Source organism: Antechinus flavipes, chromosome 6 (assembly GCF_016432865.1).
Source record: "Antechinus flavipes isolate AdamAnt ecotype Samford, QLD, Australia chromosome 6, AdamAnt_v2, whole genome shotgun sequence".
In the NCBI taxonomy this organism is placed as follows: domain Eukaryota; kingdom Metazoa; phylum Chordata; class Mammalia; order Dasyuromorphia; family Dasyuridae; genus Antechinus; species Antechinus flavipes.
In genome coordinates, this window is record NC_067403.1 from 241139861 (window position 1) to 241162960 (window position 23100).

Consider the following 23100-nt stretch of genomic DNA (forward strand, 5'->3'; position numbering starts at 1 on the left):
TCCAGCTCCCCCTCAGGGCGATGTTATCCCCTTCCCTTGGGAGCCAGAAGGGCTCCTCCACAGTCCTTTGTGCTGAAAGGATTGTAAACAGCTTTACAGATCATCTCCATCTTTCCTTACTTGTCTTCTTTCCAGCTTCATACTTCCAGGCCCACATGAGGACTTGACTCATTTTGTTTTTGCAAACTTGTTTTTCCCCTCACTGTTCTATGATGCCCTCTCCTTTCCACCATTCTCCATAAGTTTTATAGAGAATTATGTGTGCTGAAGCAATGCTGCTCTTGGCTTCCATGTCTGCTCTTCAAGGAGATCAGGGTTGGCTAACTGAGGCAATTTCTAGGTTCTTGTTCCCATTATGGCAATTATTTAAATTATCTAACCTTCTTTAGGAAATTATTGAGAGAGAGAAAGACAGAGACAGAGAGACAGAAAAACAGAGAGAGAGAGAAAGAGAGAGAGAGAGAGACAGAGAGAGAGACAGACAGAGATAGTGAGAGAGAGAGAAAGACAGAGAAATAGAGAGACAGAAAGAGAGAGAGACAGACAGAGATAGTGAGAGAGACAGAGAGAGAGAGAGAGAGAGACAGAGAGAGAGACAGACAGAGATAGTGAGAGAGAGAGAGAGACAGAGAAATAGAGAGACAGAGAGAGAGAGAGAGAGAGAGACAGACAGAGATAGTGAGAGAGAGACAGAGAAAGAGAGAGACAGAAAGAGAGAGAGAGACAGAGAGACAGAGAAAGAGAGACAGAGATAGTGAGAGAGACAGAGACAGAGAAAGAGAGAGAGAGAGAGAGAGGAAGGGGGAGAGGAGAGGGAAGGAGAGAGAGAGGGGGGGGGGGAAGGGAAAGAATGAGTAAAATGGATAAATAAATAGAGGGATAGAGTTTTATTAAGCACATCATATTCCAGGCATGATGCTAAATATTGAGGATACAAATACAAGGGTGCAAATATAAGTCAACAAGCAAAATAGTCCTTGCCTTTAATGAGCTTACATTTTAATAAGGAGTGACAATAGGGAAAGGCCATCCAGAATATAGGCTTGCATGTATCCAGCAGCAGGAAAGTGGTCTAAGGTAAGACCTCACCTGGTGCAGTCCAGAGTTGTTCCTTGTTCCAGAGGCAGAATCCAGGGTTCTAATAGTGGGGAAGAGTGAGTGCGACAAGGGTGCAGATAACATAGTTTAAAAATTATAGCTAGGAGCAAATTGTTTTCAATGATTCACATAACCCTCATTAAGAAATGGTTATAATCTCTGTCCGTTTCTGTTCCTCTATTCATTTCCCACTTTTGAGTATCACTGCTTTTTAAAAGTCAGATCCGAGTTTTAATTGTATACAATATTGTTTCTCATTTTTCGTCTAGTTTTGTGTTTCTATCTTTTCTTCTTTCTTACTACACACAGTTGATTCAGAAATGACTGACTTACGTCAATGATAACATTTTTAATCTTTTGAAATGTTTTATTTTCTGTGATTTTATTTGATACTTGCCCCGTGCAATATATTCCAACTTCTTCTTCAAAGAAAGTATTCACAGCATATAGACCTGAAGCTTCTGTAGCCACACTGATAACCTGAAAAATGTAATCCGAAGAGTTTCTCCCGAGGAGTTATGCTCTCTGGTCCAAAGCATGATGGGAAATAAAGCCGTTAGGATTTTTTTCTTTATTCCTGCTCAGTCCCTAGATGACTCTGGGGCAGCTGACTCTGAATGTCCTGCTGGCCCAGCAGCACCCTGATTTCCCAGTCACCTTGCTGGGACAGTTTGGCTCTGTCCCCCTCTGTCCCTTTCTTCCCCGTCCATTCAGCCTGTTGATTCTACCTGCTCTGTGTCTCAGGCATCCCCAGCCTCATCGTCTCCCCCCAGGACTGTGGTGATCCTCCCGGCAGTCCTCCCCTTCGGATATTAACGGGTCCATCCTCCCTTCCCCAGAGGCCCCGGTCTGAGGGGTCACTCACCTGGCCGTTTCCTGGCCCACTTAAGGCCTTCTCCCAAATGAGTCCGGCTACATTGCCGGCTGTTTCCTTAGGGGCTCGGTCTCAGCTCAGTCTCCCACCCTGTCCCCGAACCCCCCCAGTCTGTCTGTTGGGATCTTTCCCCTCCAGAGCCAGCTTAGAGCCCAGCTGCTCCGAGAAATCTCCTTTGTTCTCCTAGCTACAAAGGGCCTCCGAATCCCGGCCGTCGCTGGCGGGCCCTCCCTGCATTATCATCTGTACGGGCCCTCTCTGGGATCCGCGTGATGCGGGACCACGGCCATTCCTGCCGCGCATTGCGGGCCCTGGGGCGGGGAGAGCGCAGATCCCGGGGCCTTGTGGTGGGTGCCAGGATGCCGAGGCGAGGGCAGTTGTCAGAAACCCTCTTCCTCCCACTTGCCCTGAGAAGTAGTTACTTGGCTGCGGCTGCGCGCAAAGCCTCAGCACCCGGAGAGCGGGGGAGCCGCGGCCGTGTCCCGACTGCCCGTGCCCTTCCCAGCAGCTCCTGGCAGGCCGGCCCGGGGAAGGGCCGCCACCATCTGAGGTGAGCTGCAAACCTTCGCAGGAGGAGCCGGGAAACCGTCCCCGATGGCAACAGGAGCCTCCGTGTGAACTGTTCCCGATGCAGGGGCTCCTGGAGACTGGTGGCCCCTCCAGCTGGGGCTCTTTGTACGGTACTGCCTTATTTTCCCCCAATCTCCCCGAAAGCTAATGCTGCGCGCTGATCCACGGGCCTTCAGGGAAGACTCCCCAGGGGGCCATAAGAAGTCCCGGCCCGGAGCCGGCCCCACGTCCCCCCACGCCCCCGCCCCGTCCCGGGCAGAGAAGGCGGTGAGGAGGAAGAGCCGGCTGCCGCCCTTCTGAGGAGAGCAGACGTTTGGAGCCGCCCGTGGGGAGGAGGCAGTGACTAAGCTGCCCCACGCAGCTTCAGAGGCAAGAGCTGGCCCCGGGGGGAGGCCAGATGGAGCACCAGGCCCAGATCATTATCCCTCATCCCCTCCCGCAGCCCGAGCTCGGAGGCTCCTCCTCACTGACCGGCTTAAGGGGCCCGCGGGTGCGGAGAGCAGGAGGAAGGCTCTGGGGGCCGCCTGTGGACGCCCCACAGCTAGAATATCTCAGAAAGTGGGGGCCGCCTCCCGTGGCTGGAGAACCCAACGATGGGAGTGAACGGAGAAGGAACGAGGCCCGGCACACCCTGACCAGCAGCAGCGCCGAGGCTCCCAACCAAGGCGTCCGGGGAGGGGCGGGGCGGGGCTGGGGGGCTCGGGGCCGGAAAGGACAGGGGGGTGGGGGGAAAGGGGCGCAGAGCAGACCGGAGGCCCGGGCGGCGCCCGGCTGTGTGGTTGTGCGGGGGCATGTGCAGAACACATGTCTTCCCCTGGGTGTGTGAGCGCGCATGGGAGCCGGGCCGCCGTTCTCCCGGAGCAAAGCCCATCTCAGTAAGGAGGCGGGAGCCCGCACCTCGCTGTGGAGACGCAGACAGGAGCTGCGGGCAGCTGGCCACTGGTCGCTGACAGTTTCCCCGGCCACACGCAAACCGCTCTGGGAACCTCCTGCAGCCACCTCGGATTTGGGGTGTGTCTCCTTCCTACTTCGGGGGAGACTTTGCCTTTCCACAAATGGTACTCGGTCCGAGTGGAGTCTGTGGTGCCGCCGGGCTAATTATCGGGGTCAGAAGGGGGGAGGGGGCAGTCCCCTGGACCCAGCAGTTGTAGGGACCCGCACTTGGCCTTGGGAGCCGTGACCCCGCCGGCTGCTTAAGTTAAGGTTCAGTTTGCTCCTGTCACAGTCCCCATACTGAGAGTTCTTCCCACTGATGAAATCACAGGGCCAGGGGCTGGGGGGTGGGAGGAGGTGGAGGAGACTCAGTATGTGGTAGTGGCTTTGGAGTCGGGGACCTGACCTCTGACCTTACGAGGAGGGTCACTCCGCGAGTCCTTATTCTCTGTGCCTCAGTTTCCCATCTGGGAGCTGGTGTAGCACATTTGCAGAGTTCTCCCCTGCGCCATCTGCCTCCCAGGGGGTTGTGAGGAAAGACACGACAAGAGGCCCTTGGGGTTTCATGGACTTCCCTTCCCAAGGACCCGTGTCCGGTGCGGTCACTCGGCTCTCTCTGGGCAGACAGGGGCCCCTCGAGAGCCAACCTGCGGTGCCGTGGCCCGCCTCTGGCCTCCATCGGGACCCGGCCCCTCCCCGTAAGCTCGGGGATCCAGGATGAAGGCCCCGCCAGGAGCAGGTGAGCAGGACTCTTGTCTGCCCCTGGCCCGGCGCACGTGAAATGATGAAAGGAAAAACGCACCATCCAGACGTGGGCCCGGGCGGGAGGGAGCCCGGGAGAGCGGGCAGCGGGCCCGGCCACCCACAGCAGCGGCGGAGAGCTTCGCGCAGGCAGGGAGCGTTCTGACCTTGATCTTGTCCCAAGCTCCACTTTGCTTTGCCTTTGAACCCTCAGGACCCGCCGGGTGGATCTTTCCTAATTGCGGGGGATTCCTTGGGAGAGAGAACAGGGCTCGCCTCGGCTGCACCTGCCAAAACCTCCGCTCCTTCCAGGCTCGGAGGAGCGCTGTTGGTGGGTCCCTCGGGCGCAGGGGTGCCCCCCCCAGGCTGGGCTGCATCTGTTTGCCGGGCTTTCCTGTTGACTGTAATTAGAACCTTTCAGACTAAACTTCCATAAAAAGGTCCAATTCACATGAATTGTCTCCTTGATCCAGTTCACCTGGAGCTATTTACCTCCTGCCGGTTTGCGGTGGGGGTTGGATGAGCCTTCGTGCCCCCCACACAGCGCACGATTAGATCAGGAACGTTAAGGTTTTCCTAAAATCAAAGCCCCGCTCAGCCCCTCAGGAGGAGACTTGGGGCCTTGAAGGCCGCGTAAGGGGATCCAAACCCCGCCAGAATCCAAGCCCCATCCCTAGAAATCAGAGCGGCCGCCAGGGGCCCTGGACTGTGGCTCTGGTGTCCCTGGGGCCAGCAGGGCCGGACTCTGAAGTCTGTGTTAGAGAGCAGCCCCGGGGGAGGAGGGGCCCACCCCGGGAAATGTCCTTTAAGTCCGGCCTGAAACCAACTGGGAGAGACAGAGACAGGGAGAGACAAAAAGGCAAAGAAGGACAGAGACAGAGAAACAGAGAGGCCTTTGTTTGGGACTCTGACCGCACCCCAGCTTTGAATGGCTCCCCAGCTGCTGGAAGATGCTTTTCCATCCTGCTGTGCCCCCCAAAACCCCCATTTTGCTCACCCACTCCACTGTCTTTCATCTGTATCTTCTGCTGAAAATGTCTTTGGCCGTGGTTTGTGCGTGGTTGCCTCTGGGCGTGTGCTTCCCCACAGAGTGCCAGGACGTGAGTGGGGGGAGGTGGTGGGTCCCGCCGGGTTCCTTGGGGTGCTATATGGGCCCTTAATGGGGAGCATCCCCGGGGCCTGCCTTCAGGGAGAATCCATGGGCAGAGTGCTGAGGCTGGAAGAAATGCTGGGGCCCACGGCGGGGCCGGGGCCGGACTGTGGGCCCCACGAGCCAGTCTTTGCGGTTTGCCTCACTCTCAGGGACGGCACGCCTGTGTAAAGCGCACGTTCTTAGCTGAAATGCTCCCACAAGAATTGGGGGCTCTTCGTACCCTCATCTCTGGCTACCAAGAGAAAGTTCTTCCCCCGGGGAAGCCCTGAGTGCCGGAAACATCAGCCAAATCCTGGGGTTCCCGCTTAAAATCCTGGGTGCGCACGTGGGCCACAGAATAATTAATTTGTGGGAATCCAGATTGAATGTGGTAGGTGATGGGTTATAATGACCAAGTGAAAAGCTGGTGCCTGGAGCTCCTCTTACAGAGGAGTCGAAGGGAATGGCAGGCCGCCTGTGTGCCTGTCTCTCCTCCCTCCCGCTTCGTGCTCCCTGACTCTCTGCCTCTCTCTCTTTCCATGTGTCTCTCTGTCTCTGCTGAGCTTTTTGTCTCTGTGTCTCTCTGTATGTCTCTTTTTCTTTCTCTGTCTCTTTGACTCTCTGTCTCTCACTTTCTCTCTGCCTCTGTCTGTCTCTCTATCTCTCTGTCTGTCTCTGTCTCTGTTTCTCTGTGTTTCCCTCTCCCTCCCCCCATCTGAGCCGAGGGAGGTGGGGGCTGTCTCTCCGTCACTGCGAGATGACCGACATCTTCCTCAGCCTCGTGGTGACGTCACAAAGATCTGAGATCTCCGGAGTTGGGGAAGGTCAGGCCCAGGGCCGCAGGGATCGTGTCACTTGTCCAGGTTTCCCGGCTTCGCCCCGGATCCGCTCTCCCCCCATCCCTGCCACAGCAGGGACTAACCCCCGTGGGCCTTCGTGCCAGGGAGACTTCCTCGCCGTGTGGAACCCAAGGAGAATCTGAGCTGGGCTGAGCTTTCACCTTCTCCCCCTTGGCCTGGGTCACGGAGGGGACGCCGGCCTGGCGTGGAGACCCCTGGGAGTGCAGGTTTCTGCGGAGGCCGAGGCCCGACCACAGAGTCTGCACACTCAGCCCAGTCCAGCCCAAGCCGCCCGCGGGGACATGAACTTTTCCTCCTCTAAGGGCTGGGGCCGAGAAATCCCAGCGTGGGAAGCACCTCCCCCAGGGCACGTGCAGCCCCTTCGCTGCTCAGACCCCCAAAGCATCTGGGGCTTTTAGGGTTTGCCCTGCTGAGCTCCCCACGGGTGCCTCAGTGGCCAAGCCCTGGAGCTGGGAGCCCGAGCCAGCTGGGGACCGTCGGGCCGGCTTTGCGCCGTGCGTCCCCGGTGCTGTGCCCCCCGCGGCCCCTGCTGCGGGGGGTCTCCCGGCAATGTCTGAAGCCGCCTTTCCTCGGTGTCCCAGAGAGAGGGGGAAGGGCCGCGGCCGCTCCGTGCTCCCCCCCGGGAGAGCAGGGCCTCCTGGGCCCTGCCCGAGGTCAGGCTGGCCGAGCCCGGGACCACAGGCCCGCCATGTCCTCTGGCCCACATTGACGCCGATTCTGCTCCTTGGGTCCCGCCGGCCTCCTTGATGTGGCTGGTCTCCTCCTCTGCCCCCACCTTGGGCCGGGGCTGGATGAAAGTGCTCGGAGCCCAGAGCTCTCCCCAGGGACCGGCGGGCTTTTCTTGGAAGAGCATCAGTGCGAGCGGCCAGGGGAGGGAAGCTGGATTTTTGTGGCCTGGGCTAGCTGGGCCGGGGCAGCCGGCCTGTGACCGCGGCCTCCCGCGGCCGTGCCCTCTGGATCCCCTCTGCTCCCCCGCTTCCTGCTGCGTCTCGCTTTCCCGCCGCCCCCTCCCACGGCTGGCTTGTTTTTGCGAGGGGAAGCTGGGTGAGGGGCCGCCGCCGGGCGAGAACATGCAGCCGGAGCGGGTCTCCCCCCTTCCCCTTGGGGCCGCGAGCCCCCCGGGCCGGCCCTCGGTCTCCCTGCTGAGCCCAGAGCCCCCTCGGGCCGGGTCCCTTCCCGTGAATCACCGCCTCCTCTTGTGTACTTTGGCTCTGTGCTCTGTTCTTCCTAGAACAGGCCGACCCCGGTTCTCCGCAGGCTTCCCCGAGGGGCCGACAGAGGACTGAGCGCTGTGGGCTCTGCCCGTCCCCCGCCCGGGACCCCCTCCAGAGGGAGCCGGGGGTCCCGGGCACTGCGGCGGCTGTGGCCATGCCAAGAGCACATTTCTTCTCCTGGAAACGATTCTTCCTTATACTTAGATACAAGTAAAGCCGGGCCGGCCCTCGGGGCGCCCCCGGTCACCGCTGCCCAGCCCAGCGGCCTCCCTGCGGCCGCAGCCCCGAGCTTCAGTCCTGGCCCCAGACCTCACCACGGGGGGCCTCTGCTCCCGGTCTCTTCGGGGAAATTCTGCCGGGACCCCCGGGATGGGAAGGGGACAACGGGAGGAGCGGGTCTCATGCCTTCCCCTCTGCTTCCTCGTAGATCTGCTGACCATGAAGGAATACCACTGCTTGCTGCAGTTACTCTGCCCCGACTTCCCGCTGGAGCTCACTCAGAAGGCAGCCAGGTAGGCCAACCTCCTTTGGGCCCGGCTGTACGGTAGGGCTCGTAAAAGCTGGATGGAGACTAGGTGTGGAGCTGGGGCCTGCCAGCCGGGCATGGAGCTGGGCAGTGCCAGCTGGGCATGGAGCTGGGCAGTGCCAGCCGGGCATGGAGCTGGGCAGTGCTAGCTGGGCATGGAGCTGGGGCCTGCCAGCCGGGCATGGAGCTGGGGTCTGCCAGCCGGGCACGGAGCTGGGCAGTGCCAGCAGGGCATGGATCTGGGCAGGGCCAGCCGGGCATGGATCTGGGCAGGGCCAGTTGGGCATGGAGCTGGGCAGTGCCAGCCAGGTATTGAGCTGGGGCCTGCCAACCAAGCATGGAGCTGGGGTCTGCCAGCCAGGCATAGAGCTGGGCAGTGCCAATTGGGCATGGAGCTGGGCAGTGCCAGTCGGGTATTGAGCTGGGGCCTGCCAGCCAGGCATAGAGCTGGGCAGTGCCAATTGGGCATGGAGCTGGGCAGTGCCAGTCGGGTATTGAGCTGGGGCCTGCCAGCCAGGCATAGAGCTGGGCAGTGCCAGTTGGGCATGGAGCTGGGTCGTGCCCATCGGGCACAAAGCTGGGCTTGCCAACCATGGAGCCAGACCAGCCCGCTAGAGGAAACGGAAGGAGCGGCTGCAAGCTACATTGTGTATCCAGGCTTTCCTCAAGCAGGGGCCAAGGCTCTCTGGGCCTTCCTGGGCGGGAGCGCAGGGTCTGGCTGAGTCCAGAAGGAAACAGAGAAGAGCAGGGGCAGCGGCACATGCGGGGAGGAGGGTGGTGGCTGTCGGGGACCAGTGAGGGGGGCTCCGGGGTGGGCCCAGGTGCGAGAGCCTCGGGCAGGTGTGAGGGGAGGGAAGCGCTGCCCAGCTTCCCACAAGGCCTTGGCCCAAAGCCTGGGCCCGCCGGCTCTCGGTAAGGGGCTCTGCCCCGGGGAACCTTCTTTTTCTCAGCATGGAGCTCGCTTTCAGTTTCAGATGTAGCCCCCCACCCCTTTCTTGCTATTGGGAGGTTTTTCGGGGCCTGGGTCTCTCAGAAGCCCAGTCCCCAGCCGAGCCCCTCGCCTCTGAGGGCGGCCCCGGGGCGTCCGAAAGCTTCCCTGGGCGCGGCCCTCGGGGCTCCCGCAGCAGTTTGGTGTCGTGGGACCAGGACGAGGCTGTGACCCATGCGACCCACTGCCCTCTCCCGCCGGGGGCCGCCCTTCCTGGCTGGGCCTCCCAGTTCTGCCCTCCCGAAGCGTGGGCAAACAAGCCCCCCCCAAACCGGGAGCCCCCTGCCCGAGCCAGAGACCGGGGCCGTCCCTCCGCCCTGACCACGTGGCGGCTCCTGCCTCCAGCCGATTGTGCCGCTGTGTAAGGCGGGTTCTGGAACCTTTCTGGACCGCTTGGGGTTTCATCTCTCCGCGGCCGGAGGCTTCTAAGGAACGGCTCCTCCAGGGCCCACGGGGCGGAGCCAGAGGGGTTCGGTTCTGATCCGGAACAGGGTCGCGCCCCCTGCGTGGGTCGGCCCAGGTCAGCACTGGGGGTTCCGGCTTCAACCCGGCAGAAGAGCCGGCCCCAGGAAGAGTTCTCCGGAAAGGCCGGGGCGCAGAGATGGGCGCAGACCCCCGCACCCGCCCTTTGACACGGAGCAGACTCCACGGCTTCCTCCGGGAGAGGGGGCCGTGTGCTTCCCAGTGACCTGCCCGGCGCCAGCTCGCGCCGTCCCCTCGCCCGCATCCCCGCTTCCCGCCCCTCGAGCCCGAAGAACCAGGACCGTGGCCGAGCCCTCGGGAGGACGTGCTTCGGGGTCGGCGCCTCCAAGGGCCCGAGCGGCAGAGGCCGGAGGCCGGGGAGGGGCCCCGCTGCCAAGGAGCTCCTGTTTTCCACACCCAGAAGTCTCCCCAGCCTGCATGGGGAGCCCCGCAGCCGGCCTGGGTCCCGGCCTGGGTCCCGGCTTCGTGCCCGCGGCTGGCAGTGACAGCCACGATGCTCCTGTGAGGGGCCCATGGGAGCGGACCCTCGGGGCCCCGCGTGGGCGTCTGCCGCCAGTGACTTCCAAGGCCAGGCTTCTCCCCAGGGCGTTTCCCGGGCTGTTGGAGCCACGGTTCGGCCGTCTGAGCTAAGAGCTTCCTGGGAGAAGGACGGGCCTCCCGGAAGGAAGTGGAGGCTTTGGCTGCTGCTGGAAGAGCCTGAGACTCGCCGTCCTGGGCCCGGGGGCTGGACCCCGGCCCCTTCCCCTCCTCCCTTCAGTTAACACGTCTGCCACTTCGGGCAGCCAGGCCCCCGGAGCACCTCCTTTCCCCTCCCCCAGGGCCCCCCGCCGTGGGCTTCCACAGTGTCCCAGGGCCACAAGAAGGGCCGGGGAACAGCCGAGCTGGGACCGGGAGCTTGGCAAGCAGGGTGCCCGCCCTTCCGGCCCCTGCCCCCGGCCCTCTGCCTCCAAGGCCTGTCCCCCCCACAGGGGCGTCTGCCCCTGGCTCCCTGAGCCCCCCCCAGAGCCCACCGTGCCAGCTCTCCTCGGAGCCATTCAGTAGGAGGCTCCCTGCCCCCCCTCTGCGCCCGGGGTCCGCCTCCGCGGGGCCCCTTGGGGAAGGGGAAGGGGCGTTTCCGGAGCCGGCTCCCTCTTCCCCAGCATCTCCCCCGCCCTCTCCACTGGGGAGGCCCCCGGCCAGCTCAGGACTTCTGGCCTTCCCTCCCCGGCCGGGCCTGAGCTCCCGCGGTCCCAGGGGCTGCTGTGGCGCAGCAATGACACGTGCTGGGAGGCCGGGGGGCGCAGTTTTATTAACAGCCGGGCAGGAAGTCCGGGGGGCGCTGGAGACCAGGCCCTTGGGGGGGCTGGATGGGCCCCCGGCCCGATGGACCGGAAGCTTCCTAGACAGAAGAGCAGCCACAGCAGCTGGGGGGGGGGCAGTGGCTAGTGCCCAGCCCTGAGATCAGGAGGACCCGAGTTCAAATCTGGCCTCCGACACTTAACTTCCTGTGGTGCCCCCTCCCCCCACTGCACTGGGATCCTCGGGTTCTAGGCTCTAGACTGAGAGAGGCGCCGACCCAGGAGCTCCCGACAGGAGGGGTGGGGAGAACTGGAGTCCTCCGGACTCCGGAGCCTAAAGTCGGCTTGTTGTCTTGGGAGACGGGAGAAATAAGGGCCGCCCGGGCCCGGGGCAGCGTCCCGCCTCCCGTCCGGCCTGTGAGCGCCCCCGCGGAGCTGGACCGGAGGGCAGCGAGGCTCGTGGGGGCCGCCCCCTGGAGGGGCCCTGGGGCACAGCCGCGAGGCCGAGCCCTGGTCACAGACGGGGCAGCCACGGCCTGGCCCCAAGGGCTCCCAGGAAAGCTCGACTCTCCAGACCTGGGAGCCGACCCGGAGGGTCCTGGGGGCAGACGCTGCCTGGGGGCGACAGCACGTGGTCTCTGCCTCAGGGAAGGCTTCCAGGGCGCACTGACCAAAGGGAGACCCCACGAGAGGGCGCCCCCTCCCTGCCGGGGAGTCTCCCGCCCGGAGCCAGGCCCGGGTTCTCTCCCGTGGCTGCCCCCGCCCCCCAGACTGAGCCCCCCGGCCCCGCCCCGGCTGCACTCGGCCCAGCAGCTTGGGACGGCGCCAGGACTCAGGGAGACCCAAATTCGAGGCTGCGCTCAGACCCACTCCCCGCTTCCCCTCCTGCGCAGTGAAGGGCGAGGAGCCTTGGGCCCGGGCCCGAGAGGAAGGAACCAGCCTGGTTCGCCCGGAGGAGAGGCTCGGGGCACCCGGGGCTGTCTCCGAGGCGCTGAAGCCCACGGGGGGAGCCGAGAGCGAGGGGCACAAGCCCTGGTCCCCGAGGAGGGTCTCCCTAAGGGGGGCAGGGAGGGGGTCTCCAGCTCCGCCCGAGTGCCCCCGGGAGCTCGGGAGCTTCCCCGGCCCCCCTTGTCGGGGGCATCGGATCACGGGTTCCAGACGAGGCGCTGAGAGCTCCCGTCGCTCGTCCCCTAGAAAAAGGGGACAGTCCCGCAGTCCGGGTGGTTCTGAGGGGGAATGGGACGAGACAGACCCAGCGCCACGTCGAGTTCTCCCGGTCGTTGCGTCTTGGGGGGCGTGGGGGGGTGCCGGGAGGGGGGCCTGCACCTGAGCACCTCGCCCCCTCCCCCAGGATCGTGCTCATGGACGACGCCATGGACTGCCTGATGTCTTTTTCGGATTTCCTCTTTGCCTTCCAGATCCAGTTCTACTACTCTGGTGAGTCCGGCCGTCCTGCGACCCTCCCTCCCTGCCGCCGCCCTCGGGCTCTGAGCGGCCGGGACTGGCCAGGTTCCGGCTCCCTCCTGTCCCCAGGGGCCTGCGCCCCCGGCCCCGTGGTCGCCCCTCCCTCCCCGTCCCCCACACTCGCTCTGGCTGCAGGAGGGGGCGGCTTTCTCTGGGGAAGACATTTTTGTGACTGTTTTCTACAAAGCTCTCGGGCCTGGGAGTAAGAGCAGTAGCCAGTGAGCATCTAGTGAGCACTCACTGTGCCAGCACTGTGCCAAGTGTCTGAGACTCAGAGACAGGCAAACCCAGGCCCGAGGGACAAGGTGGGCACCGGGGGGGGCTCAGGGGAGGCTCAGGGGGCAGTGGCGGGCACCGAGGTAGAGGACTCGGGGAGAAGGCGGGACGGCCTGAGCCCCCTTTCCCCTCGGCTCCCCAGAGTTCTTGGAGAGCGTGGCTGCCATCTACCAGGACCTGCTGACGGGCAAAAACCCCAACACTGTCATCGTGCCCACCTCCTCCAGCGGGCAGCACCGCCAGCGGCCCGCCCTGACCGAGACGAGTGCCTTGGAGGGAGTGGAAGCTTCCCTTTTCTATCAGTACCTGGAGAACCTCTGCGACCGCCACAAGTACAGGTGAGTGGCAGGAGCCCCGCCGGGCCCTGGGGGGTCCCCGCCCAGAGAGACCCCAGCTCTTCCTGGAGGCAGGAATCAAGGGCTGGAAACAGACCCCGTCAGGAGGAGCAGCCCAGCCCCCCATCCCTGCTCTGGCTCCGGAGGCCGCCGGGCTCGTGGGCGAGAGTGCAGGTGCCCCCAAACCAGCGCCCTGACTGAAGAACCCGGCCCAGCTCGGCTCCTCACGTGCGGTGGGGGGCGGCTCCGGAGCCAGAGACCCTCCCGCAGAGCTGCCCGCCCCCCCAGGGGAGCACTGATCCAGAGCCAAGGGACAGCTCCCCGAGGGTCAGGACCTCGCTCGGGGCCACACAGCTAGGAAGGGCTTGAGGAGGGATAGACCTTATGCCGACTCGGCCACGGTCAGCCCCTCGTGAGCACAAAAGCCCCGTCTTTGGCTCCTGGGCCTCGTCTTCTGGCCGCCGCCGGCTGAGCTCCGGCCTCCCCGCCTCCCTTTTCAGCTGCCCACCCCCGGCTCTCGTCAAGGAAGTCCTCAGCAACGTTCAGAGACTGACCTTCTACGGCTTCCTCGTGGCGCTCTCCAAGCATCATGGGATCAACCAAGCCCTGGGTAAGGCGGCCCGAGAGTGAGCGCCTGGGCCTGGCTCGGGGCCCGCCAGCCCCGCCTGCTCCCCCCATTGTGTGTCGGGCAAGAGTCCCGTCTGCAAACGGGGCGGCCGGGGGTGGGCCACGGTTCTCCTGTTCCCGGCCCAGAGGCTCAGGCGGCCCTGGCCTCCCGCCGGCCCCACCCCACGGCTGCTGGGGGCTTCGGGAGGGGGGCCCGGGGCCCGTTTGGGAAATAAGAGCTCTCCGCCTTCCTCTTGGAGCCTTCCTTTGACCCCCCTTTTTTCTTGCCGGGACTGGAGAGGGGAGGCCGCCGGGTCCTCGGGCTGTCCCCCCGCCGAGGTGTGATCATGAGTTCAGACTGAGCCCCCCGAAAACGGCCCCCTCGGGGATACCGCGGCTCCAGCGCCGCAATTGGGCACCTAGGGCAGCAAAGCCTGGCACCGAGTCGTGTCTGCGCTGGTCTGGGGTCTGTTAAGTGCGATCGTATCGTCCCCCAAAAACCCGACGTAGAAGGACTTTTTTAGGCACAGTCCGGGCCCCGAGCGAGCCTTGACCTTGCCGCTCCGTGCTGACGGCCGCCCACTGTCCGGGGCCACTGCAGCCCCCCGAGCTCCTCCTCTGGGGCTCCCCCAGCTCGCGGGGCCGCTGATGGCACTTTATCGGCGGCAGAGCCTCCCTCAGAACTGTGGGTGTTCTCTGACCCGCCGCGGAGTCTGCGCCGTCTGTGGTCTTGGGGGCCGGGGGCCCAGGGAGAGCGAAGGGCCAGTGGCGGGACAACGGCACCGCCGAGGGCCCCCGGTCACAGACCGCTCTGGGATACGAGGAGGACGGGGCTTACTGGGGGGAGGGCCAGTCCGGGCCCAGCCCGAGAGAAGGGAGCCCGTGGGGCCCCGGAGCCGGGCCCGGCCGCTTCCCAAGGACAGCCCAGGCCCGGTCCCCTTTGCTGAGCCCTGTGGAGGCAGATCCGGGCCAGGCCTGCGGAGTGCTGCCCCGGAGCCTCAGGAACAGGAGCTTTTCCTTGGTCGCCCTCTTGGTCCCGCTTGCGTCAGGGCCGCCCAGAATTCCTCCAGGGCCTAGAAGCCGCACCACACGCTCCCCTGGGGCAGAGCCCCCCACCGTCCCCCACCCCCAGGCGCGCCCTCAGATCCAGGGGCAGGAGCGCTCGCTCCGCCCGGCCCAGGCCCCCCTGACCACTCCTGCTAAGCCGGGGTTTGGCCCCCCCGGCTTCCTGGAACAGAGCTGGATAATTGCTGACCGCTGGTGCAGCCCGGACCACATCCTGTGGCTCCCTCCCTCTCGGGCTCAGCCCCAGCCTGAGGCTGCCCTGCTCCTGACGGGGACTAGGAGGAACTGAGGGCCCAAAGTGTGTCTGAGCTGGGCCGGCCCTGGGCCTTCTCCTCCCCGGGGGCTCCCGGGCGGGCTCCATCCCTCAGTGTGTGGGGGCCCAGGCCGATGCCCTTTCCTTGGCCTTCCCCTCGGGGGGCCTGCAGTTGGGCTGGAGATGAGAAGGGGAAGCCCCCTCTGTGGCTCCAGCACAGCCCCCTGTTCTTCCAGGGGCCACGACCCAGGACCCCCCATTATCGCGGGGGTCCCCTTCCTCCCAGGTGTGGGAGACAGCCATTGCTCCTGAGCTGGGAACGCACCCCCAGAGTCCGATCTCCGGCGGGTCGGGGCCCTCCCCGTGGCTCCCTGAGCTTCCCGGTCTTAGCTCCCTTCCTCGCTGCTGTCTTTTAGGGGCTCTGCCCGACAAAGGGGACCTGATGCACGACCCGGCCATGGATGAGGAGCTGGAGAGATTGTAAGTGTCACTGCCTGGGGGGCGGGGTTCTCAGGGGAGGGGTTCGGTCACTCTCCTTCCGGTAGCATCCCGCCCACCCCCCCTCGCCTCCCTCGCAGTGGGCAGCCATCAAGGCTTTGGGCCGTCCGAGGCCTACTGGACACATGGGGCCCAGGGCCCCTCCCTTCGGGTCTTCCTGGGGAGATGGGGCCCAGGGTCCTCCCTCCGCCGCAGGCCCTTTCCCTGGGCCAGAAGGCGCCCTGCTGCCCTCAGGCCTTCTTCCCTCCTCAGGATGGCCCAGCTACCAGGGCTCCTCACCACTCCCACCTCTGGCACAGAGGGTGGCTGCCCACGGACCTCTCCCCGTATGGGGTCCCCCTGGAAACCCCTCCACCACCCCCGAAAAGTGGATGCAGAGAGTGACGGCTCCACTGAAGAGACGGAGGAGTCCGAGACCTGAGAGGCCCCGGAGGGCCCGGAACCCCCCGCACAAACGCTCCCCGGTCCTTGCACTGCTAGAGCCCCAGCTCCCGCCCCTCCCTGCCCCTCCCCCTCCGGCTTCAGCAGCTGGGCACTTAGGGCAAGTCCTCCCCGCCCCCTCCTCTCCAACCCGGTCACATGCCGCCCTCTACCGGCGCGCACAGGGAATGACAGCAGCCCGCAAGCCGGCCCCCCTCAGCCTGGCGCTGCCAACCGTGGGGGCCTGGGCTTGGCGCCATCTGCCGGCGGGCCCCCCACGCCCACCGAGCTCCCGTCCGCCCTCTGGGGAGCGTGCTCCTTGCTGCCTCAGCCCCCAGACTGCCCGCTAGCGGGCGAGCCCGGGCCGGCCCGAGAAGCCCGAGCCGCGGCCTCCTCCCCGGGGGGCACCCTTTAGAGCCAATACCAGGAGTGGTGGGATGACCTGGGGCGGGAAAGATGGCGACTTCGATCTCCCCAAACTGTCTCAACTCTTGTTCTGTCTTAATGTGTAGTGCAACGTGTGAACCATAATAAAGTCCCTTGTGTCCAGTAGATGCCGAGTCTGGGGCCGTCGGGATGGCGGGTGGGCGGGCGGGAGGGGGCAGGGCTCCGAGCACCGGTTTCTGGGGGGCGGGGCACACGACACTCAGGGCGGGAGGGCTCACCCCTGGCTTCAGGGAGCGGCCCCTAGCGAAAGATGGCGTAGGATAGCGGCAAGAGCAGGTGGGCACCAAGCAGCCCGCGGGGCCTCCAGGCCCTAGCCCTCCCCGGCTGGCCACAGTGCCCGTAGACGGGGGCAGCCGACTCCAGCGCGCCCGTTCCCTCCAAATTTCCGCCCTCGAGAGCAGCGCCTTGTCACGGCTGGCCCCGCGCTGCCCGCCCCGGCCGAACCAGCTCCCGCGGTGCCAGCGCCCTGGCGGGGTCCCAGTAGTACCCGTTTGCGCGCCCACCACCCGACCCCGCTGGCGGCCGACTAACGCCAGCTCTTTCCTCTGCACGCAACAGGGTGGTGAGGTCGAGGCTGCACAGAACCTCCCAGAAGCACAGGTCCCACCAGGCCGTGGCTTTCGGCTTTCGGAGGAGCGACAAGCTGGAGGCCCTGGAGACTTTGCCCTCTGCTTCCACCCAGATGCCCTACTCCTGTCGCTGGGAATCCAGAGAGTGAGGCACTGGGGGCGTCGCGGGGGCGCGGGGAGGGAAGGGAAGCCAGGACTCGGCCAGTTCTCCGCTCAGACCAAAGAGGGCCTGGGCCCAGCTTGGGCTTTATTGACACCGCTTTTTTCAAATAATACAAACAGTCCGTAAAGCAAGTCATGTCCCTTTGGGGGAAGGGGGGAAGGAGAGTGTCCCAGGATGCCCAGCAGCTCCGTGGCCCTCGGCGGCCGGTCGCAGGTGCCTCGGAGCGGGGGCGCAGTGCACACCGCCGAGTGCCCACGAGGGGAAAGCAGAACTCTGCCCCAGAGCCTGCCCCCTTCCCAGGCTCTCACTGCTCCCAGCAGCAGCTAGGCAGGAAGGGGGATGGGGGGACCCGGGCTGTACCTGCCCCAGCACCGAGACCACAGCTCGGACCCCTGGAGAGGACCCAGGCAGGGGCCGGGTTGTGGGGCTTCGCGGCATCCAAAGCTGTGGCACGACGCCCGGGCCCTGGGACAGTGGGTGAAGCGGGCGGAGCTGCGACCCCTGACCCAGGGCACAGCCCAGCCGAGGAGGGGAGAGGAAGGGACATGGCTTCCCCCCCGTGAAGGCAGAAGTGATTAGTGCAAATAGGGGTGGGGGTGCAGGAGGGAAATCACAGGGGCCTCCACACCGAGCGCTCGTAGATGACGGATCCAGTCCTAGCCCTCAGAGGCAGCTCCAAGCAAGGGCTCTCCCCTCCCAGCGCCCCGGGAGCAGACTCTTTCCTGGGGCCTCTGTCCAGGCCGGCCTCCCTCCCGCCCTCGGGAGCCCAGACAGTACAAGGACCGAGCCGAATTTCCCCTCTGGTCTGAAAGGCGGCCAGCCGGTCCAAAGGGACGCCTCCCAGCCTTAACTACAGAGACCCTGAGACCCTCGGAGCTTCCCTTCCTCAGGGCGGGGAGGCAGGGAACAGAGTGGAGACGCCCGGCCCCGGGAGACACTCGAGAAAGCTCTCCCTCTCCAGCACAGCGGAACACGGGGAGCAGCAGCTGTGGTGGAGGGAGGGCGGGCAGGAAGGAAGGGGGACACTGACCTAGCACCCAGGAGGAGAGGGTCGGACAGGAAGGGGATGGGGGCGAGGGGGCGGGAGGGGACGAGGGGCTGGCGTTGGCCCTTCCCTTCGCCCGACGCTGGCGTGCCCACGCATGCGCGCGCGCACATACACACACACCCCCCACAACTACCATGGGGCTAGCATCCCTGCTCAAGGGAACACAGATTTCTCTTGCTGTTGCTGCTGGCGTTGCCACTACTGCTGCCACCGCCACTGCCACCGGGAGCCACCCCGGGCCCGAGGTCAGTAGGAGCCATAACGGTCCTGGGGGAGAGAAAGGTCAGCTCAGGGCGGGGGCGGGCAGAGCCCAGGAGACCTGAGGGCCCCCACCTCCAGCCCCACCCAGGGGCCGGACACCTGCCACCCCGGGAGAAAGCCCCCTCACGCCGCTGCGGAGGACAGAGGGAGCCCGCGAGGCGGGGAGGAGGCCAGGCTGCAAGGGGACCGGAAGCCGGGGCAGCCCCTCCTCCCCCTGCCCACCAAGGAGGGTTCCCATGAACAACGTGTCCCCAGATCCCAGGGCGCCTGCCCTCACCTGCAGAGAATTCATCACCCCGTTAGCCAGGACCGCCATCTTCCCGGCCACAGACTTCACTCCCTGTTTGAACTGGGCGATGTCGGCCGCAGGGAGCACGTTCCCCAGAGACACGCCTGCTGCGGGAAGAAAGCCAGGGGTGACCCGGGGGCCCAGGGGGTGATCCAGGGCCCCGCAGGACCAGCCCCCGGCCCCGCTCTCACCTGTTCCATGGGCTCCGTCCGCCTCCCCGAAGAGGTCCGCAGAACTGATGGCGCTGCTGCCCGAGAGCTGCTGCAGCCGGGCACGGGCTTCGTACTGTGGGAACAAAGGGCCCAATGGTCAGAGCTGGGGCGGCCGGAGGCGGGCGGGCGGGGACCAGCCCCCGGCCCAGCTCACGCACCTCGGCATCCAGCTCCCTCCCGAAGAACATGTCGGACGAGATGGCTTTGGCACCCGCAAACTTCTGACGGGCTTCGTTGGATTCCACGGCCGATGGCCGGCTCTCAACCTCTCTGCGGTTTGTGGGTCTGGGGGAGCAAAAGGAAGACCTCCTGAGCCTCCTGTGACCTTTCTTTGCAGAAAGCCCGGGCGTACAGGGTCAGGAAGAGGCCGAGACTATTCAGCGGGCCTGGCAAGGAGCCAAGGACAAGACAGGTTCGGGCTGCGAAGTTACGAGCCCCGGCCGAGGTCAGCACAGAAGAGGCCCGCCGCCTCATCCCTCCGGAGGGCCCAGCTTCCTCCCGAGCCGAGAGAGCCCTCTACCTTTCTGCAATGGGCCGGATGCTAGAGATGGTCACCTCCGGCTCCTTCTCCTCCAGCCTGTCCACGCTCCAGGAGGCGTCCGTGTCCCAGCGGGAAGCAAAGCCGTCTCCCAGAGAAAAGGGGTTATCCTTATACCTGGGGGAGGGGGAAGGAAGCAGAGGCCTCAGGGTGACCCGCTGCAGAGCCCGAGAAAGGCGCCCGCCGCCCCCATAACTGCTCTTACTTAGGGGGTCCAGAAGCAAAGCTGCCAGTGTCATCGAAGAGGTCCAGCTGGGACCGCGAGGACTTGGCACTCACTGGCGTTTCCTGCTCAATCACTTGCATCTCTGATAGCACCGAGTGGGAGACGGAGCTGTAAATGAAACCCAACGAGGGCGTCTAGGACACAAAGACCCCGGGGCCGGACTGCCTTCCATATGTGTGATCACGGTCCGGGGGCCCCCGTAGGTGCGCTTCCCCCAGCCAAAGATGCTGTGACCACCATTCAAAACCCCAAAAGACAGCAGCAAACCGCCACTGGGCACAGCCCAGCCAGCCCTGCCCGAGCCTGGGAGGAATCTGGAAGGTCCAGCACCCTTCCTCTGGCGGCTGGGGAAACTGAGGTCAGAAAGGGTCGCCCCCTGTGGCGGTCCTTCCGGGGCCAGCCCTGCCCCCACAGCCCGCCTTCCCCGGAGGAGCCCCACCTTCGGGACACCAGGCCCATGCCCAGGCGCTCTGCCTGCTCCCGCTTCTGCCCCTCCAGGCTCTGGAGCTTCTTCTCCTCTTTCTTGCGGTCAATCTGCAACTCCTGGTAGGCCAGACGCATGGACGTGACCCTGGGAGAGGAAAGGCAGCCATGAGGCGCCAGGCCCGGCTCCGGGCTCCGAGGGAAGGGACCCCCGCCCCGCCGCCGGGGCACTCACACCGACTCCTCGGCCTGTTTCTTGGCCTCGGCCGCCTGCTGCTCCCGAAGCTTCTCGGCCACCTGGGCCTGGCGTTCGATCTCGCTGAAGCTCTGGCTGCTCACCTTCTGGGCGCCCAGCCCTTTCTTGGCACCCAACTAGGAAAGAGTCAAAGGTGACCCACGGCTGCCGGGCAGGAAGCCACCCCCTCCCCGGCCACGCCCGCGGCGCCTTCTCGGGCCGGGCACCTACCCCTTTCTTTGCCGCCGCCGGCTTCTTTTTGCCAATGATGGAGGACTTCAACTCTGCCACGAGAAATCGGGAAGGCAGGATCAAACACAGGGGCAAAGCGGGCCGGGCTCAGACGGAGCATGCAACTTCACGGCAACCGCTTTGGGAAAGGCAGCGCGGGGAGGAAAGGCCCAAGCTGCCCCAGGCCCTCGCAACAACAGCGCGGAGCTCAGCCCACGCGGGGAGAGGCGAGAGCGCTCGCCTCCCTCCCCCGCTCCCAGGACCGGTCCCTGAACCAAGGCTAAGAGGAGCTAGGCCGGGCCAGCCAACAGCACCAGCCTCCGCTCCCCGAGGCAGGAAGCTGGAATGCAGGGGAGCCATTACCTCTGGCAGGAGCGGACCCCTGGGCTGACAGAAACATGGAGTCTAGGGGAGAGACAGAGTGCAGGCTAACGCGGAGCCCGCCCCGGGGTTCCTGCCCTAGAGTGTCCCCAGAGAGACCCCACAGGCTGGATGGAGAATGGGTGGGGACAGTCCGCTCAGCTTCAAGGGACTCGGGCCTTTCAGCCCACCAAGTGCCTCATAAGCCAGGTCATCCTCAGGAGGCCCAGAGAGGCTGGGCCGGAACAGGCATCTTGCGGAGAAGAACGCACATAAAGTAGTCCCCTCGACCCCCTAGCCACGGGAACTCACCAGCCCCAAAGGAAGGGAGCAACAGCTCAAGAGTGGTGGATTCCTCGGAAAACCCCAGCATCTGGGCCTCCTGGCTTCAACTCTGACCCAGAGTGGGGGCGGCGGGCCAGCTGGGACTAATATGGCTTTAAATATGGGTCTCCTCCCATGCCCGCTCCCCCCTCCCCCCAAACTCGGGGGATCTGCAGCTCATCTGCACTCGGCAGCTGGAAGGCTGGCTCTGAGGTGCCCCGAGTCCCGACCCGAGTCCCTGACCCGAGTCCCACTCAAGCCGGATGCTGGGCTCCCACCTGGGCACCCATGCCCACATGGCGGCACTCACCCAGCGAAGCTTTGGGAGACGTGCTGAGCAGGTCGGCTGTGGGACCCTGCTTCGGCTCTGTGGACACAAAGGCATTAATTAGGCACCCTCCCCGCTCATGCGGCCCCTCCTCTCCCCAGGCTTCTGGGGTTCCTACTAAAGGAACCAGAAAAGGGGTCCCTTCTTAAAGACACAGTACCCAAGAACTCTGGCCTGGAGCTGCCCACCCGAGGGGACAACACCCCAGCGACCTCAATCTCTGCTGACCCCCAGCCCCTTCTCCTGCTTCCAAAAGCCAATCCTAAGTGGGCTCTCTGTTCCCTGGGGCCATTAAAGACACACGACGGGCACACTCACGGGTGGGGACGCCGCTCTCCACAGGCTGGCACGGAGGCTGCTCGGGGACCCGAGGCTCGGAGGCTGGCACTGCCCAGGCCGAAGGCTGAAAGGAAGGCCTGGTCACGCAAGCTGTGCAAGGCCCAGCAATGACCTTTGGGGCCCTGGTCTGAGGCTCTTGAGAACGGGGCCAAGGACTACCATTTGTGGAAGGAGGCAGGGAAACCTGCTTGGCAGCCACCCTCAGGCTCTGGAGGGCGTCAGCGCCGGCTCCAGCCACTCTCGGGGGCCTGTCTAACCTGCTGCTGCTCGGTAGGGCACGGCCCGGAAGTAGTCTTGGACTGGCCCCATCCCTGGTGTCCGAGGGCCCTCGGGGGCTGCGCCCACAGCCCCCAGCCTGGGACCCTCACCTGGGTGTGCTCAGTGAAGAAATCCGAGTCCTTCTTGTCCGGGGAATGGCCGGGGGCACTGCTCACGGTGTCTATCCAGAGCTGGAAGGAGGGAAGGAAGCCGTTGGTGGGGGTCCCCCGCGGGGCTCAGCCTGCCCCCCAGAGCGGACCACCACTTACGTCGGTGCCGTGCTTGGCCAGGGCGGCGCTGCCCAGCTGCCGGATCTTCTCTCGGTACGTCTGGGCGGCCCGGCTGTTGTACTTGCTGTTGGCATCGTTAGTGGTGCAGCCGTGCTGGCGGAAGAAGGCCGTCTGGGGGGGAGGGGGAGGGAGGGGAGGAGCTCAGCGGGAAGGGTCTGCTAAGCGGCCATTGTGACCTCCGGCCCGGCCGAGAGGCCCCCCCACCCTCCCTGGGCCCCGCCGGCCTTACCGCGTTGGCATTGCCCCCGACCTGCATGCAGCGCAGCTGGAACCAGTTCCAGTTGGAATCCAGCTCCGTGGACCTGCACGGAAGCACACCGGGCACGGATGCCCACGGGCCGTCAGCCCGTCTCCTCTCCCTCCCCCTTCCCCTCCTTCCCTTCCCTCCTCTTCCCCAAACGGCCCTCGGCGAGGAGGGGGAGGGGGGGCGAGGGGCGGGACCCTGGCCCACCTGATGAAGCTCAGGTGCACGCCCAGGGAGCGGTGCACCCCCGAGCAGTCGATGCACAGGAACACGCCGTACGTGATGCTGGCCCAGCTCGGGTTCTTGGCGCCGCAATCGAAACATGCCTGGGGGGAGGGAGAGGAGGCGGGCCGGGGGCCCCGGGAAGGTTGGCGTCGGGGACAGGCCGGGGCCCGAAGGGGACCGAGGGCCGGGGCCGGGGGCGCCGGCAGGGCCTGAGTCGTGGACGGAGGGCCCCGGGGGCCACGCCGGCGCCCCCTACCCTTCCGCCTCCCGCCCGCGCGCCCCAATGGCCCTGGGCTCGCACCTTGTTGGTCGGTATCGCGCGGAGCCTCTTGAAGAGAGTCTGAATCTCGGTCTTGCTCGGCTCCGCCGCCATTTTCTCTCCTTCCCAGATACAACCGCGACAGACGGGTCCTTCCTAGGACCAATCCGCGGGAAGGGAGGCGGGGCAATGGGAGGGATCACGCCCAGGCCAATGGG

General features: G+C 64.9%; 2 protein-coding genes across 6 annotated transcripts in view; one reads left to right on the forward strand and one right to left on the reverse strand.

Annotated features, from left to right (window-relative positions):
* CSTPP1 (centriolar satellite-associated tubulin polyglutamylase complex regulator 1) overlaps positions 1–16780 on the forward strand; it is a 149330-nt gene extending 132550 nt beyond the window's left edge. Inside the window, exons 4-9 of one of the 2 annotated variants that reach the window (XM_051966004.1) lie at positions 7850–7934; positions 12048–12133; positions 12579–12774; positions 13272–13381; positions 15112–15175; positions 16619–16780. In XM_051966004.1, coding sequence (XP_051821964.1) covers positions 7850–7934; positions 12048–12133; positions 12579–12774; positions 13272–13381; positions 15112–15175; positions 16619–16778 — 701 coding nt within the window. In that variant the 3' untranslated portion in view covers positions 16779–16780. Of the gene's footprint in view, positions 1–7849; positions 7935–12047; positions 12134–12578; positions 12775–13271; positions 13382–15111; positions 15176–15445; positions 16166–16618 lie in introns of those variants that run through there. The other variant, XM_051966003.1, reaches the window with a different exon arrangement.
* Positions 16781–16834: 54 nt separating this feature from the next.
* On the reverse strand, positions 16835–23100 carry ARFGAP2 (ADP ribosylation factor GTPase activating protein 2). 4 transcript variants are annotated; one of them, XM_051966000.1, is made up of 17 exons: positions 22925–23100; positions 22606–22724; positions 22384–22456; positions 22134–22265; positions 21975–22055; positions 21586–21670; positions 21250–21306; positions 20619–20660; positions 20256–20308; positions 20025–20161; positions 19806–19937; positions 19346–19474; positions 19123–19257; positions 18761–18887; positions 18582–18675; positions 18379–18494; positions 16835–18107 (listed from the first exon to the last, which is right to left on the reverse strand). In XM_051966000.1, the coding sequence occupies exons 1-17, from the start codon at positions 22994–22996 to the stop codon at positions 18087–18089; spliced, it is 1605 nt and encodes a 534-aa protein (XP_051821960.1). In that variant the 5' UTR covers positions 22997–23100; the 3' UTR covers positions 16835–18086. The 4 variants fall into 4 exon arrangements, with proteins under 4 accessions (XP_051821960.1, XP_051821959.1, XP_051821962.1 ...); XM_051965999.1 differs by having other exon boundaries at positions 18379–18497; XM_051966002.1 differs by lacking the exon at positions 20619–20660.

Coding starts and splice junctions, on each gene's coding strand:
- ARFGAP2 (XM_051965999.1), bottom strand. CDS start 22,996: ATGGCGGCGGAGCCGAGCAAGACCGAGATTCAGACTCTCTTCAAGAGG. Junction 22,725..22,924: donor GCGCGATACCGACCAACAAG/GTGCGAGCCCAG, acceptor CCCTCCCCCCAG/GCATGTTTCGATTGCGGCGC. Junction 18,888..19,122: donor ATCCGGCCCATTGCAGAAAG/GTAGAGGGCTCT, acceptor TTGCTCCCCCAG/ACCCACAAACCGCAGAGAGG.